Source organism: Bufo bufo, chromosome 3, assembly GCF_905171765.1.
Source record: "Bufo bufo chromosome 3, aBufBuf1.1, whole genome shotgun sequence".
NCBI lineage: Eukaryota > Metazoa > Chordata > Amphibia > Anura > Bufonidae > Bufo > Bufo bufo.
The window spans coordinates 200,636,421-200,654,274 of record NC_053391.1 but is presented as its reverse complement, the minus strand read 5'-3'; the positions used below and the strand labels follow the sequence as shown (position 1 = coordinate 200,654,274).

Here is a 17,854-nt window from a genome sequence, read left to right as displayed (position 1 = left end):
TTGATCACCCCCCTGTCATTGATCACCCCCCTGTAAAGCTCCATTCAGACGTCCGCATGATTTTTACGGATCCACTGATAGATGGATCGGATCCGCAAAACGCATCCGGACGTCTGAATGAAGCCTTACAGGGGCATGATCAATGACTGTGGTGATCACCCCATATAGACTCCCTGATCACCCCCCTGTCATTGATTACCCCCCTGTAAAGCTCCATTCAGATGTCCGCATGATTTTTACGGATGCACTGATAGATGGATCGGATCCGCAAAACGCATACGGACGTCTGAATGAAGCCTTACACGGGCGTGATCAATGACTGTGGTTATCACCCCATATAGACTCCCTGATCACCCCCCTGTCATTGATCACCCCCCCTGTCATTGATCACCCCCCTGTAAGGCTCCATTCAGACATTTTTTTGGCCCAAGTTAGCGGAATTATTATTTTTTTTTTCTTACAAAGTCTCATATTCCACTAACTTGTGTCAAAAAATAAAATCTCACATGAACTCACCATACCCCTCACGGAAACCAAATGCGTAAAATTTTTTAGACATTTATATTCCAGACTTCTCACGCTTTAGGGCCCCTAGAATGCCAGGGCAGTATAAATACCCCACATGTGACCCCATTTCGGAAAGAAGACACCCCCAGGTATTCCGTGAGGGGCATATTGAGTCCATGAAAGATTGAAATTTTTGTCCCAAGTTAGCGGAACGGGAGACTTTGTGAGAAAAAAATTAAAAATATCAATTTCCGCTAACTTGTGCCAAAAAAAAAAATTTCTATGAACTCGCCATGCCCCTCATTGAATACCTTGGGGTGTCTTCTTTCCAAAATGGGGTCACATGTGGGGTATTTATACTGCCCTGGCATTCTAGGGGCCCCAAAGCGTGAGAAGAAGTCTGGTATCCAAATGTCTAAAAATGCCCTCCTAAAAGGAATTTGGGCACCTTTGCGCATCTAAGCTGCAATAAAGTGTCACACATCTGGTATCGCCGTACTCAGGAGAAGTTGGGGAATGTGTTTTGGGGTGTCATTTTACATATACCCATGCTGGGTGAGAGAAATATCTTGGTCAAATGCCAACTTTGTATAAAAAAAAAATGGTAAAAGTTGTCTTTTGCCAAGATATTTCTCTCACCCAGCAAGGGTATATGTAAAATGACACCCCAAAACACATTCCCCAACTTCTCCTGAATACGGCGATACCACATGTGTGACACTTTTTTGCAGCCTAGGTGGGCAAAGGGGCCCATATTCCAAAGAGCACCTTTAGGATTTCACAGGTCATTTACCTACTTACCACACATTAGGGCCCCTGGAAAATGTCAGGGCAGTATAACTACCCCACAAGTGACCCCATTTTGGAAAGAAGACACCCCAAGGTATTCCGTGAGGGGCATGGCGAGTTCCTAGAATTTTTTATTTTTTGTCACAAGTTAGTGGAAAATGCTGATTTTTTTTTTTTTTTTCATACAAAGTCTCATATTCCACTAACTTGTGACAAAAAATAAAAACTTCCATGAACTCACTATGCCCATCAGCGAATACCTTGGGGTCTCTTCTTTCCAAAATGGGGTCACTTGTGGGGTAGTTATACTGCCCTGGCATTCTAGGGGCCCAAATGTGTGGTAAGGAGTTTGAAATCAAATTCTGTAAAAAATGACCTGTGAAATCCGAAAGGTGCTCTTTGGAATATGGGCCCCTTTGCCCACCTAGGCTGCAAAAAAGTGTCACACATCTGGTATCTCCGTACTCAGGAGAAGGTGGGGAATGTGTTTTGGGGTGTCATTTTACATATACCCCTGCTGGGTGAGAGAAATATCTTGGCAAAAGACAACTTTTCCCATTTTTTTATACAAAGTTGGCATTTGACCAAGATATTTATCTCACCCAGCATGGGTATATGTAAAAAGACACCCCAAAACACATTCCTCAACTTCTCCTGAATACAGAGATACCAGATGTGTGACACTTTTTTGCAGCCTAGGTGGGCAAAGGGGCCCATATTCCAAAGAGCACCTTTCGGATTTCACAGGTCATTTTTTACAGAATTTGATTTCAAACTCCTTACCACACATTCGGGCCCCTAGAATGCCAGGGCAGTATAACTACCCCACAAGTGACCCCATTTTGGAAAGAAGAGACCCCAAGGTATTCGCTGATGGGCATAGTGAGTTCATGGAAGTTTTTATTTTTTGTCACAAGTTAGTGGAATATGAGACTTTGTATGAAAAAAAAAAAAAATAAAATCATCATTTTCCACTAACTTGTGACAAAAAATAAAAAATTCTAGGAACTTGCCATGCCCCTCACGGAATACCTTGGGGTGTCTTCTTTCCAAAATGGGGTCACTTGTGGGGTAGTTATACTGCCCTGGCATTCTAGGGGCCCGAATGTGTGGTAAGGAGTTTGAAATCAAATTCTGTAAAAAATGACCTGTGAAATCCGAAAGGTGCTCTTTGGAATATGGGCCCCTTTGCCCACCTAGGCTGCAAAAAAGTGTCACACATCTGGTATTGCCGTACTCAGGAGAAGGTGGGGAATGTGTTTTGGGGTGTCATTTTACATATACCCATGCTGGGTGAGAGAAATATCTTGGCAAAAGACAACTTTTCCCATTTTTTTATACAAAGTTGGCATTTGACCAAGATATTTATCTCACCCAGCATGGGTATATGTAAAATGACACCCCAAAACACATTCCTCAACTTCTCCTGAGTACGTAGATACCAGATGTGTGACACTTTTTTCCAGCCTAGGTGGGCAAAGGGGCCCATATTCCAAAAGCACCTTTCGGATTTCACTGGTCATTTTTTACAGAATTTGATTTCAAACTCCTTACCACACATTTGGGCCCCTAGAATGCCAGGGCAGTATAACTACCCCACAAGTGACCCCATTTTGGAAAGAAGAGACCCCAAGGTATTTCGTGATGGGCATAGTGAGTTCATAGAAGTTTTTATTTTTTGTCACAAGTTAGTGGAATATGAGACTTTGTAGGAAAAAAAATAAAATAAAAAAAAATCATCATTTTCCGCTAACTTGTGACAAAAAATAAAAAGTTCTATGAACTCACTATGCCCATCAGCGAATACCTTAGGGTGTGTACTTTCCGAAATGGGGTCATTTGTGGGGTGTTTGTACTGTCTGGGCATTGTAGAACCTCAGGAAACATGACAGGTGCTCAGAAAGTCAGAGCTGCTTCAAAAAGCGGAAATTCACATTTTTGTACCATAGTTTGTAAACGCTATAACTTTTACCCAAACCATTTTTTTTTTACCCAAACATTTTTTTTTTATCAAAGACATGTAGAACTATAAATTTAGAGCAAAATTTCTATATGGATCTCGTTTTTTTTGCAAAATTTTACAACTGAAAGTGAAAAATGTCATTTTTTTGCAAAAAAAATCGTTAAATTTCGATTAATAACAAAAAAAGTAAAAATGTCAGCAGCAATGAAATACCACCAAATGAAAGCTCTATTAGTGAGAAGAAAAGGAGGTAAAATTCATTTGGGTGGTAAGTTGCATGACCGAGCAATAAACAGTGAAAGTAGTGTAGGTCAGAAGTGTAAAAAAGGGCCTGGTCTTTAGGGGGGTATAAACCTGTGGTCCTTAAGTGGTTAACAGCAAAAAAAAAAAAACAAAAAAAAAAGCCACGTGGAAATAAAGTCGCAGCAGTACATGGTATTAGTAGTCGTAGTGGTCTATGAGGGCAAAGCTGCACAACATAGTTAGATTATTTGCGACAGATGCATTGCATCACGACCCCATAGATCAACATTACAGACGTTGCAATTTCACGGCACCATGGAGTCCCAGCCATTACCTAGGTGAAGGCTGAAAAATATAGCATTAAAAAAAGCTCAGCCGGGGGGCGTGGCTTGGCTGCCGAGAGGAATGGCCGCTTGAACGTACCGCTCCTGCACCTCGGCGACTACAAAACAGCTCCCTAGGGTAACAACTGCTGCCATCTCCACGCTCTTGCCGGCACTAAAGCTGGACAACATCCAGGAAGCTATGGGGAAGTCTAAAAGGCAGCTCTCTAGGCTGCAGAGCGGAAACCTGGACAGCTTCTTTGAACGAGGCCCGGCCAAAGATGGCGCAGATTCCCGCGCCGGAACCCGCGCCTCATCTCCTCGGGACATCGCATCGCCAAGAAGCACGTCCAGATCCCCACCACCCTTACTAGAGCCCGAAGCCTTTTCCCTGACGGAAGCAGAGTTCCCCTCGCTCCAACCAACTCCAAACGACTTAGGGACTCCAGGGAATAAGGATGCACATAACGGCACTGCAACTAACCTGAATGGGCTTTCACCCTCCAGCAGTCCCCTAAAGCAGAAGCCGCGTCTGGACAAGTCATGTTCTCCTAAGGTCAGTGAGGGGCCCTGGACACAAGCAGTGGAGTCTCCTGCTGTGATCCCCATCATCGCATATCAAACCTCAGACAAGCCGCTGTGTGAGGAATCTATTAAAAACATGCTGCTGGCCTTACACCAGTCCCTGCGATCAGATATGACAGGGTTAATTAACCCCCTGGCGGCCAAAGTTAGTCAACACTGATAAAATCCTGCATGTGGAGAATAAAATGGCAGAATTTGCCATGTCACAAAATAACATCAGACGCCCACAATGATATGGCGGATGAGCTAGAGACCATTAAAAGCAAACTAGCAGATCTGGAAGATCGTTCCAGAAGGAATAATGTTAAATTCAGGGGAATCCCTGAGGATGTAGCACCTCGAGATTTGCAGCCCTATATTAAAAGCCTCATCAAAGCATTGCTACCCAGTATCCCTGTCCCCGACATGATAATAGACAGGGCTCATAGAATTCTGAAACCGTCACACCTGGGGGCAGACATCCCAAGGGACACACTTGCTAGGATCCATTTTTTCCACACTAAAGAGGCCCTAATGCTGGCGGCTAGGAATTGCGACAAACTCCCTGCTCCATTCCAAACTGTCAGGCTTTTTGCAGACCTCTCCATGACAACTTTGAGGCAAAGGAGGGAACTACAGCCGATTACTCTGGCCCTCAGGGATAATGACATTCAATATAAATGGGGCTACCCACAAAAGCTGCTAATCCAGAAAGACGGAAAAACCCATGTGGTAAAATCGGTTGCAGATGGAAGAGAACTACTTATAGCGTGGGACATTTCTTTTCAGCTGGAAAAAAGAGGGGACCGAAGACGGGATGATCGGATGTCCGCAACTGGAACCCAGAATGGCTAATGTCCTCAATGAGACTACCATAGTCCCAGATTGAAGATGAAGGCGATGCTATAAATATCCTACGTCGGATCATTAATAGTTCAAAGGGGTGGAGTCGCTTATATGCTCTTTTCATGTGGGGTTTGATGTCTAACCTTTTTATCTAGGTGCAGATTGTATGCTGACACATCCAGTACTCCTCTCAGCCTCATTAGTGGACTTACGTCACCTATTCCTCACAGACGAGTTTGACCGTCTGGAGTTGCTTCCCTGTCTGTTATTTTCCCTAACTATCTGGACTCCCCATTAATCTGCTACTTTGATTATCTATCTACAGAATTTTGTGGGGTTTGCATATTGTTAGACACTTGTCTATTGTTATCAAAGTTGATCTTTAGTTGCCTGTCTACTCGCACAAAAATTGGTTCCTCCCCCCACTCAAATGGGTCTTAAAATTCTGTCTTTGAACGCTAAAGGACTTAATTGTCCACAAAAAAGAACATATGTTTGGCTGGAGCGGACCTCATTTGCATTCAGGAGACCCATCTACTGCAGGAAGATGCTAAACGTATTCATAATCGTTTTTTTCCTCATGTATTGCATTCTCATTTTAGTAAGAAGTCCAGAGGGGTGTTCATAGCTGTCAAGAATTCGGTGGCCTTTACTACCTTATCCTCAAAAGTGGACCCCGGCGGCCGATACATCATCCTGGTATGTTCTATCAATAACATCACCTACACCATAGTTAATGTTTATGCACCTAATAACCACCAAATCTCCTTCCTGCGGAAAATACTGAAACAGCTAAACCAATTGAAACAAGGAAAGGTGATTGTTTGTGGAGACTTTAACTTGGTGATGGATCGGTCGCTGGACTCTACTAGCCTAAACCGGCGTATAGGAGGCGATGCTGCCTCTCTGTTGCGCGCAGAAGGTCTCATTGATGTGTGGAGGGCTCAACATAGTGTAGAAAGAGACTATACTTTTTTCTCAACTCCTCATCTCTCGTACTCACGCATCGATATGTTTTTTGTTGATCAAGCCACCTTGCTGCATACAATATCTTCTGATATTGGACTTATTCAGTGGTCTGATCATGCCCCAATCACACTGTCCCTGGAAGATATATACCAATTCCCACGTGCCCCTATTTGGCGTAATGATACATTTTTAATTTTCCAACCCAGACACCGCTAAGGAGATAACTGCTGAACTAAAGGAATTCTTCACCTTTAATGATGGTTCTGTCACGGATAAGTATGTTCTATGGCAGACCCATTAAGCGTTTATTCGAGGCTCCCTGATTAGACTAAAATGCAAAATAAGGAAAGTCAGAGAAAAGGAAATTTCTCAGCTGCTCAAATCCATTGCTGACCTCGAGACCCAGAACAAGATATCCCTACAGCTCACACAACTGCCCTTTTGAAAACAGAGAGGAACAAATTATGTAGTATACTGTCCCATAATTATTCTAGATCCATGCTCCGGTTAAAAGCGAGATATTATGCCCAGGGGAACAGAGCTGGTAAACTATTGGCTAACAAACTCAAGACTCAGCAAACCAAATCAAAAATCCCTTTCCTTATACATCCGTCATCTAAAGCTAAATTACTAGACCCTAGAGATATTGCAGAACAGTTCCGCATCTATTATCATAGCCTCTATAATCTTAGAGAAACGGTTGCCTTGCCCCATAACTACTCTGAATTAGTGGAAAACTTCCTATCTCAATCTAAATTACCTACTCTCTCTCCTGACCAACTCCATTCATTGAATACCCCTCCCACATTTATCGAACTCCAAACACTTATTGCTAATCTCCCATCAGGTAAATCCCCAGGCCCAGACGGTCTGTCTAATGATTATAAACATTTCTATCCCACACTGTCCCCATACATCCTAGATATTTTTAATAGAGCCCTGGAAGGTACTCCATTCCCTCCCGAGATGCTTACAGCCCTTATAGTCACCTTGCCAAAACCCGGTAAGCCCCCAGAGGTTCCTCAAAATTTTAGGCCAATTTCGCTGCTAAATTCGGACATCAAAATCTTTGCCAAGTTAATAGCCAATAGATTTTCAGTCATACTCCCTTCTTTGATCAAAGATGACCAGACAGGATTTGTTAAGGGTCGATTGTCATCAGACAACACAAGACGATTGATCAATTTGTTTGACTACGCTGAACAGAATAGCCTCCCTATGATAGCAGTGACCTTGGACGCTGAGAAGGCGTTTGACCGTCTTCACTGGTCATTCGCATTCTTAGTCCTCAGTAAAATGGGCTTTCAGGGCAACATTTTAAACGCCTTCTACGGCTTATATGCCTCCCCTTCGGCTAAGGTATGGGTTAATGGGGTACTATCTGCTCCTTTCCAGATTACCAACGGCTCGCGTCAAGGATGCCCTTTGTCACCCCTCCTGTTCATCTTGGCTCTTGAACCTTTAGCCCAGCACATACGGCAAGCGCCCAGTATTCAAACGGGTAGATATTGGAGGGAGAGACCACAGGATATCGTTATATGCTGACGACATTATCCTTACTCTTTCAAATCCCCTTCGGTCATTGGAATCAGCTTTTGAGTTAATAGCACACTTTGGCATTCTCTCGTACTATAAAATTAACAACTCCAAATCTCAAGCCTTATTACTTAACATTTCCCGAGAGGATGTTGGAGTGATACAGTCCCAATTTCCTCTAGATTGGCAGGAAATGGAGCTTCCATACTTAGGAATCAAGCTGACATATCCTAGTTCACATTTGTACAAACGAAACTATGAACCCCTTCTCGACACCATGACGTCTGATTTCTCCCATTACTCCATGAAGGAGATATCTTGGGTCGGTAGAGTGGCAGCGTTCCAGATGATGACATTGCCCAAACTGATATACATATTTAGAGCTCTCCCTATCCCGGATCTATTCTTTCGAAAAGCACAGGCAACACTGTCCAAATACATTTGGAAATCATCTAAACCCAGAATTGCCCAGAAACAGCTTTTCTTACGGAAAAAAGCAGGAGGGTTAGGTCTACCTTGCATTAGTGATTATCATAAAACCATTAGTCTGTCATTAGCTAGGGAGTGGTGGGATAAAGATTGCAATAAAGCCTGGCACCAAATAGAATCCCACTCGATTAAGGAGGGCTCCTTGAAAGACTGGTTGATTGGCATATTATGGAACAGAAAAGTCCCTGATGTTTCCCTGCAAACCGTGAAGCACGTAGGGAAGCTTTGGTTACATTTCCATAACACTTATGCAGATTCTACTGACACCCTATCCTTGGAGTGGATTTTGAGAGATATAACTCTGAGTTGGCAAGATCAGGGAATTAAGACGGTCTCTCAACTCATTTGCTCTGTAGGGGTCCTCTCGTTCACCACTATCCAACAGTTGTTCCAGCTATCAGCAGGCAAAATATTTAACTATCTCAGGGTGAAACATCTGACATCGATCATCACTAAACCCCCTCCTATACATGAAGGGATCCTTCAACTATACTGTTCTCAGAACTTGCTGAAAAAAGGAGCGACAGGGCGTATATATGAATACATGGGTGATAAGTCTGAGTTTGCCAAATCCAAATCCTTCCAGAAGTCGGAAAGTGAACTGGGCAGCTCATTTTCTAAGGCTGAATGGTCCTCTGCTATAAGCTTTTTAGCCTCCAATTTCAAATGTGTCACACATTATGAAGCTGGTGTTAAAACGCTTTTAAACTGGTATTTTACACCCAAGAGGTTACATGTCATCTACCCTACATCTTCTCCCATGTGTTGGAGGGGCTGTGGAAACATAGGCTCCCTGCTCCACGTCCTGTGGGCATGCCCAGTTGTCACTAATTACTGGAAACAGGTGTTTGCTTTGCTAGGTGAAATATCTGGTCAGGATAGCCCCCCGTCTCCAGAAATTGCTCATTTGTTTCTAGGCATCCAGCACTTCTGCCCGTTATACAGACCAATAGTGGGACACGTTTTGCTTAGCGCCAAATTAGTTATCACCCGCCATTGGAAAGAAACAAACCCTCCAATTATTTCGGAGGTGATTGCTGAGCTAAATAATACATGCCGATATGAGAGGATGATTCCGCCCTCAGTGCCCTCTCCTATAAAATACAGGCGCATCTGGAATCCATGGATGGTTCATCCGAAATTCTCCAAGTAGAGAATCTTTAATATTCTGATCCCAAAGGAGAGGTAGGGGTTGGTGATTTCCTGTGAAACTGCCCCTATGGGTCCGTCCTGCAGCTAAGCCTTCTGATTAGACAGGTCTGTGTTTGACACTTGTCACATAGTTTTTCTTAGTGTTTAAAGCAAATTCTTGAAGACTAATGTATGCCAAGAAATATGTCCTGATAATGCAACCAGTTTGATCCTGCGACATGACCCCTGCTGAACGTTATCAAGTCATGTCTTCCATTATACCGGAAACTTTTGTAAATGTAATATTTGTCCTCGGTGGCTGAGTCCACCTCAGATTATATATGCATTGTCATGATTGCTACTTTTTAAATAAGAAAATTCTCAATAAAAATGTTGAACTCAAAAAAAAGCTCAGCCATCCTCGTTCCAATAAGGGTACTTTCACACTTGCGGCAGAGGATTCCGGCAGGCAGTTCCGGAACCGGCAATCCGGACGCAAACAGATGGCGTTTGGCAGACGGATCTGGATCTGTCTGTCAAATGCATTGAAATACTGGATCCATCTCTCCGGTGTCATCAGGAAAAACGGATTTAAAAAGGTCTGCGCATGCAGTTTTGCCGAACACTTAATGCCAGATCCGGCACTAATACATTTGAATGGAAATTAATTCTGGAGCCGGCATTCCGGCAAGTGTTCAGGATTTTTGGCTGGAGAGAAAACTGCAGCATGATGCAGTATTTTCTCGGGCCCAAAAACGTAAGAGGGACTAAACTGATTGCTCTCCATTCAGAATGCATCAGGGTGGATAAAAATCGATGATAAAAAAAAGTTTTTTTTTTATTTAAATTGGATTTTTTTTTTATATAAAATGCTTTTTGAGGAAAATATATTACCATCCAAAGGTTATTCCATCATGAAATAAAGATTCGTTTTTTAATTATGTAGAATAAGGCTGTACAGTGATCCCTCAAGATACAATGGCCTCAGGATACAATATTTTCAACATACAATGGTCTTTTCTGACCCATCTTAAGTTGAAACCAGACTCCACATACAATGTCTCAGACTCAACAAATCTTGTCCACTTCTCTGGTAAAATAGCTGTATTAGTAGCTAGTTAGCAGCTATTCCAGACTGTTATATGTAAAGACTTGTTTTATCTGTCTTAGTTATCTGCTCATTTTTCTTAAATCTTCATTTTCTCTTATCTTGGATGACATTTTGGGGCTGTGGAACCGATTACTCAACTTATAATGGTTTCAACATACAATGGTCGTCCTGGAACCAATTCATATTGTAACTTGAGGGACCACTGTAGATGTTTAATTGTTTTGGTAAATAAATTCCATTAATCCATTCACAATGTCATGCTCTTCCAGGGGTTTTTGTAAGATTATTGGGCAGTTTGTCTGCCTACAAGATATTATCACAGATGCTTGGTTTACTTTTGCAGTTCTCAAAACTGAATTTGACTCAGCAGAGATCACAAGCCTCTTCTTCACAGCAAAAATGTTAAAACATGAACAGAGTTGAGAAAATTACCTTAATCCTAACTTCTACAAACCTATGAATGCAGAATCAACCTAATCAAACTGATATGAAAAGTTGTTATTCTAAAAATCTTCATCTACTTGAATATTATAAGTTATACCAGCAAGGATTAGTCTTTATGTAGAAAACTATGATTTAAATCAAGCCTTACTGACTAGTGATTTAAATTGGAGGAAAAGACCGGCGCACTCTATATTTTCTGCGAACTCCAATCTTTATTGGTCACATTTAATATAGATTTATGTGACGCGTTTCGGCTCACAATATGAGCCTCTCAAACAAGTAATGGCATACAAACAGTATAACACACAGGATTTAAATAGATCGCTAAAGCGGAAGTGACATCAGGTAACCTTGGTGATGAATTAAACAAAAAGCAAAAAAACAGAAAAACGTGAGGAAACAACCCAACTGCAGCAGCATCAACAATCGACAAAATTAATATAACATACAGGGAATTCTCCAAAAGTAGGGGCGATTTCAAGAGGAGATGATGCGGTTGGGGTTTATTCACGTTTTCTGAAAGATAAATGAGAAAACAAATAAATTAAATAGCAATTACATAAAGATAAAAATCGTGGAGCCTGGAAATTACAGGAAACTGTTGAGATCATACTCCCGGTTCAATCCCCTGGGTTCAAGTGTCTGCAGTGTGTAATTCCAATAGGCTTCACGTTTTTTAAACATTTTAATCCTATCACCACCTCTGCTAGGTTGCGGTACGTGTTCGATGATCTGAAAGCGCAATTGTGAGACATTATGACTGCAGCGATCAAAGTGGTAGGGAATCGGTAAGAGCAGATTCTTCTTACGTATTTCAATAGATACACTACGTAATTGCTGTTACATGTGGCCCTAACTGATTCTATTTTATCCCCACCAGCGATTGTCCTGGAAAAGGTCCTGACTAGGGTTGTTGCGGGTATCGAAATTTCGATACCCAATCGATACTTTTGTCCCGGTATCGATACGATACCAGGATTTCCATTTTTTTCGATACTGGGCTGCGCAGTCTAGTATCTCTGAACATGAGCGCAGTCAGCGCACTGCTCTCAGCGCGCTCATGTTCCCTCAGCAGCACGGGGAGAAAGAAGCAGTCCTCCCTCCCCCCTGTGCTGCCGCTGCCACCAATGAGGCGAGGGGCGGAGGAGGGGCGGGCGCACTGCGCCACCAATGATACACGACTTTTCCTACACAGAGCGGCGCCCAGCGATGTCCCTGCACTCACCAATATTCCTGGGCACCGCTCCGTTCGCCTGCTGTGCCCCATTACTGTCTCCTCTCCTGCTCCACATGCTGATTACTATCGGAGGGATGGGGAGGAGACATCAGCTTCACTAGTGGGCGTTCCTTCTTCCTGCGCTGCGATTGGACAGCGCTACAGCAAGGGAGAAGGAACGCCCACTAGTGAAGCTGATGTCTCCTCCCCATCGCTCCGATAATAATTAGCATGATATGGAGCAGGAGAGGAGACCGTAATGGGGCACAGCAGGCAAACGGAGCGGCGCCCAGGAATAATGGTGAGTGCTGGGACATCGCTGGGCGCCGCTCTGTGAAGCATAATACTGAAAGTCTTGACCCACGTCTTTAACACATAATACAGGAGGCGGGTGCTGGCAGCAGAATCGCATTGCCGGCACCCTGCCTCTGACAGGGAGCTGCGATCAGCGGCAGTTAACCACTCAGGTGCGGCACCTGAGGGGTTAACTGCCGCTGATCTGCCAGTACCCGCCTCCTGTATTAAGGGGTAATTATCATTGGTGGTGCAGTGTGACCCCCCCCCCCCCCCCTCAACCCCCCATCCCATTAAAATCATTGGTGGCACAGTGCGCCGGCCCCTCTCAACCCCCCAGTATTAAAATCATTGGTGGCAGTGGCCACAGGGTCCTCTACCCTCCCCCTCATTGGTGGTGCAGTGGCAGCTTCTGATCGGAGCCCCAGCTGTGTAAGCCTGGGGCTCCGATCGGTTACCATGACAGCCAGGACGCTACTGAAGCCCTGGCTGCCATGGTAATATCCCTGATGCTGAGTGCACAGAGCACAGGGCAGCAGGGACAGTGTGAAGTCCTATTCACCCTGATAGAGCTCTATCAGGGTGAATAGGACACGGGATGAAAGATCCCAGGTTCTGGCCCCTAAGGGGGGAAATAGTTATTAAATAAAAAGTGTAAAAAAATAAAATTAATAAAAAAAAACACCAAAATATTTAGTATGAATCACCCCCGTTTCCCAATTTCACATATAAAATGTATAAATAATAAACATATTACATATCGCGACGTCAGAAAAGTCCAAACTATTAAAATATATTTTAAAAAAAATCTATGCGGTGAACGCCGGAACAGAAAAAAAAAAACTCTGCGATTCGCGATTTTCTAAAATGCGGCATGCACGTGGCTTTTTTGGTTTCTTTTTTTCGCGTGGTATCGAATATCGCAATACTTTTTCATGGTATCGAAACAGAATCAAAAAATTGGTATCGCAACAACTCTAGTCCTGACACCTCTGACCAAAAAAATGCCATCCTTTTTGCTGGATACTAGTCAATTTTTAAGTGAGATTATGAATTTAACGTTACAGGATGATTATTTATTGGTGACTTTTGATGTATGCTCCCTGTATACCTCTATTATCCATTCTAAAGGCATACGGGCTGTAGAGTGGTTGCTGTCCTTTTCCCCTCATACGGAACGTGAATTAATTTTTTTCCTTGCGTTTACTTGAGATCATTCTGAATGAAAATTATTTTTTATTCCAAGACACGTATTACAAGCAGTGCTGTGGGACCGCGATGGGTTCGAATGCCGCACCGCCATACGCAAATTCTTACATGTCATGGTTTTGAGGATAAACACATCTACAATAATGAATTATTCAAGCTTCACTGTATTTTTTGGTGAAGATTAGTCGATGACGTGTTTTGCGTGTGTGGCGTGGCGACATTCGTCCCTCCGGGACTTTGCAGACTATTTAAACTCTGTTTGGCATGAACTCCAGTTCACGTTGCACTATCACTATCATGGGATTCATTTCTTGGATACCTTTGTGATCAAAGGTGAGGATGGAGCAGTGGAGACTGATTTATATATTAAAAATACTGATAGGAATTCTCTCCTCTATTATTCCAGTCATCATCCTCCTACAGTTAAAAATGCACTGCCCCATTCCCAGTTCCAAAGGATTCACAGAATTGTCTCTAGTGCAGGGGTTAAGGAAAATCGCCTGAATGAAATGTCAGTGAGATTTGAGAGTCGAGGCTATCCCACTTCACTGCTGAATAGAGAGAGAGGAATAAGGTTACTTTGGGTCCAAAAGAAGAAAAAAAAAAAAAAAAAAAAGTTACGTGTACCATTTGTCGCTAAATATCACCCATGGGTAAACAAGTGCAGACTTATTTTCAATCGACATTGGAGCATTTTATCCAGGGCATACCCCTCTGTGGAGGAGTTTCAGAGTCCTGCTATAAGCGCAACAAAAATATACGCGACATGGTGGTAAGGGCTGATGTGGGTAGCAGTCAGATTGAGAAGCGACAACATACTTTGTCCACACCAAGAAAGGGTACATTTCTCTGCTTGGGGTGCATACACTGCTCGAGCGTAATGAGGAGAATATTTTCTACATCCCCATACAGGAAAGCAATTTCCTGTTAAGGGATTCTTCACATGTAACAGCAATTACGTAGTGTATCTATTGAAATGTCTGTGTGGTCTCCTATATATAGGAGAGACCTCAATGCAGATGAAGGATCGCTTCTCTAAACATAAATCTACTATACGCAAGAAGAATCTGCTCTTACTGATTCCCTACCACTTTGATCGCTGAAGTCATAATGTCTCACAATTGCGCTTTCAGATCATCGAACACGTACAGCAACCTCGCAGAGGTGGTGATGGGATTAAAATGTTTAAAAAACGTGAAGCCTATTGGAATTACACACTGCAGACACTTGAACCCAGGGGATTGAACCGGGAGTATGATCAACAGTTTCCTGTAATTTCCAGGCTCCACGATTTTTATATTTATGTAATTGCTATTTAATTTATTTGTTTTCTCTTTTATCTTTTTCAGAAAACGTGAAGAACCCCCAACCGCATCATCACATCTTGAAATCGCCCCTACTTTTGGAAAATTCCCTGTAAGTTATATTAATTTTGTCGATTGTTGATGCTGCTGCAGTTGGGTTGTTTCCTCACGTTTTTCTGTTTTTTGCTTTTTGTTTAATTCATCACCAAGGTTACCTGATGTCACTTCCGCTTTGGCGGTCTATTTAAATCCTGTGTGTTATACTGTTTGTATGCCATTACTTGTTTGAGAAAGGCTCATATTGTGAGCCGAAACGCGTCACAGAAATCTATTATATGTGACCAATAAAGATTTGAGTTCGCAGAAGATTCAGTGAGTGCTGGTCTTTTCCTCCAATACACGTGAGATTACTATCTCGGATGCGGGCACCACGCTTCTTTGATCGGAGTGCCGGCTGATCACTACCCGATAGTGATTTAAAGGGGTTGTCCGGGTTCAGAGCTGAACCCGGATATCCCTCCATTTTCACCCCAGCAGCCCCCCTGACATGAGCATCGGAGCAGTTCATGCTCCGATGCTCTCCTTTGCCCTGCGCTAAATCGCACAGGGCAAAGGCATTTTTAGGAGTTCCGGTGACGTACCAGGGCTCTCTATGGGGCTGACAGGAACCCCGGTGACGTCACGTAAAACGGCTAGGGCAGAGCTAAAGCCCGCCCCTCAGAGCCGGTGACGTCACCGAACACACTGCCGGGCGGAAGTTACCGCCCGGCAGTGTGTTATTGAAAACAAAAGAGCCCGTGCCCTGCGCGATTTAGCGCAGGGCAAGAAAGCACATCGGAGCATGAGATGCTCCGATGCTAGCCTCAGGGGGGGGGGGGGGGTGTCTGGGTGAAAATAAGGGTATGTCCGGGTTCAGCTCTGAACCCGGACAACCCCTTTAAATTGTGATTTAAATTGCGATTTAAATCAGTTTAATTTATATCAAATCCACCCTGGAATGCATTAGGATAAAACTAATCAGTTCTTTCCGGTATTGAGCCCCTGTGATGGAACTCAATACCGGAAAACAAAAACTCTAGTGTGAAAGTACGCCAACACGAGAACTGCCAGCTCCCAATCAGAGGTCGGGGGGGGGGGGGGGCTCATTTGGTAAACGCAGATGCGCCCACGTCTTTCACAGGGTATCTTCTAAAATTGCATTTGGTGACCTTAAAGTTTTACAAGGATTAACAGCATTGAATACCAAACATCTGGATTCTACGTTACCCATCGTTTGATGCATACGATGTAGGTCTTCTGCTGGAGAACAGTCCTTTTCTTATATCTTCTCTCAGGTATGAAGGTGAAGGAAAATTACCAAGTGGAATCTCCCGTTCTAAGGAATAGTCTACAGACCTGGAAGAATAAATGTATAATGTATCCCCATTAGTTATGCCTCCATGTATAGAAAGACCGCAAGGTTCAGAAGCTCAAAATTAAGGCCTCATGCACACAACTGTTTTTTTTTCCGTGCATTTGATCAGTGTTTTTGTGGATTGGATGAGGACCTATTCATTTCAATGGGGCTGCAAAAAATGCAGGCAGCAGACTGTGTGTTGTCCACATGTCCGGTCCGCAAAGAAATAGAACATACCCCATTCTTATCCGTTTTGCGGACAAAAATAGGCATATTGACAAAAGGGCCCGCAGAAATTGCGGGATGCACATGGGCGGTATCCGTATTTTGTGGATCCGTGGTTTAAGGACCGCAAAATACATAGTCATGTTCATGAGGCCCACAACTATTATTAGATTAACCCAGAGAACATTACAGTACATTAATAACTGATAAACCACATGCACAGAATTCACACCAACAAGAATGCATCCAGCGCCTCATACAGCAAGCATTAAAGGTTTATTCTGGTTACTAAAATTTGCTGCTCTGCAATGTGCTCTACTATCTCAGGTTGTCCCATACAGAATAAAAGCATGGCACATGCATGACCTGCCACTCCACCTCTATAGGGGGCAGCAGTTAGACCTGTACCAATTAAAAGGAGCTCTGTCACCACCCTGGGCAGTTTTTAACCATTTGCATGGCATTGTAGCTATACTATTGCCATTTTAAAATATACCTTTATGTCCTGATCACTCCTATTTTGCCCCTGAAAAACAGGATTTTATAATTATGCTAATACGGTAAAAAGAGCCCAAGGAGCCGTAGTAATCCCCACCGGAGCCCAGCCGCACCCATCAGATCTCTCCACCTCCTAGCCTCAGTGATGTCATCATGCCTCTGCAAATCTCACACCAATGAACACCTTTATACGTGCAACGGTTGTGACCCTTGGGCAGCGGCTTCTTCCACTGAACTGCATATTCTTCTGGCAGATGTGCAGTTCAGTGGATGAAGACACTGCCCTAGAAGGTAACAGAAGGCTAGAAGGTGGAGAGAAAAAGAGAAGGAGCGGGGCTCCGTTCTGATGGGCGGAAAATGGATCCTGAACTTTGAGCATCAGTTATGATCAGTTTGCAGGCAGGACTTTTTCTCCTGTCAAAAATAACTGATCCAACAGAACTGACACAAACTGATCATAACTGATGCTCAAAAAAAGATGGATCAGTTATTTTAAGTGCAGAATGATGCTACCTGAGAGCATAAGGGTACTTTTACACTAGCGTTAGAGGAATCAGTCTGGATGGATCCGGATATCCGTATGCAAACGGATATCATTTGTTTCCGGATAAGTCTGAAAAATGCATTGAAATACCAGATCTGCCTCTCTGGTGTCACCCGGAAAAACAGATCCAGTATTTGTTTTATACTGTTAAAGGTCTGCACATGCGTACACTGGGAAACCGGATCAGTTTTCCGGAACACTTGGCACCGGATCTGGCATTAATACATTTCAATGGAAATTAATGCCGGATCCA

General features: G+C 43.3%; 1 protein-coding gene across 1 annotated transcript in view; it reads right to left on the bottom strand.

The window, feature by feature from the left end:
- LOC120994969 (putative helicase MOV-10) overlaps positions 1 to 17,854 on the bottom strand; it is a 265,367-nt gene that overhangs the window by 82,978 nt on the left and 164,535 nt on the right. The window contains exon 7 of the mRNA XM_040423881.1: positions 16,205 to 16,333. Coding sequence (XP_040279815.1) covers positions 16,205 to 16,333 — 129 coding nt within the window. The remainder of the gene's footprint in view (positions 1 to 16,204; positions 16,334 to 17,854) is intronic.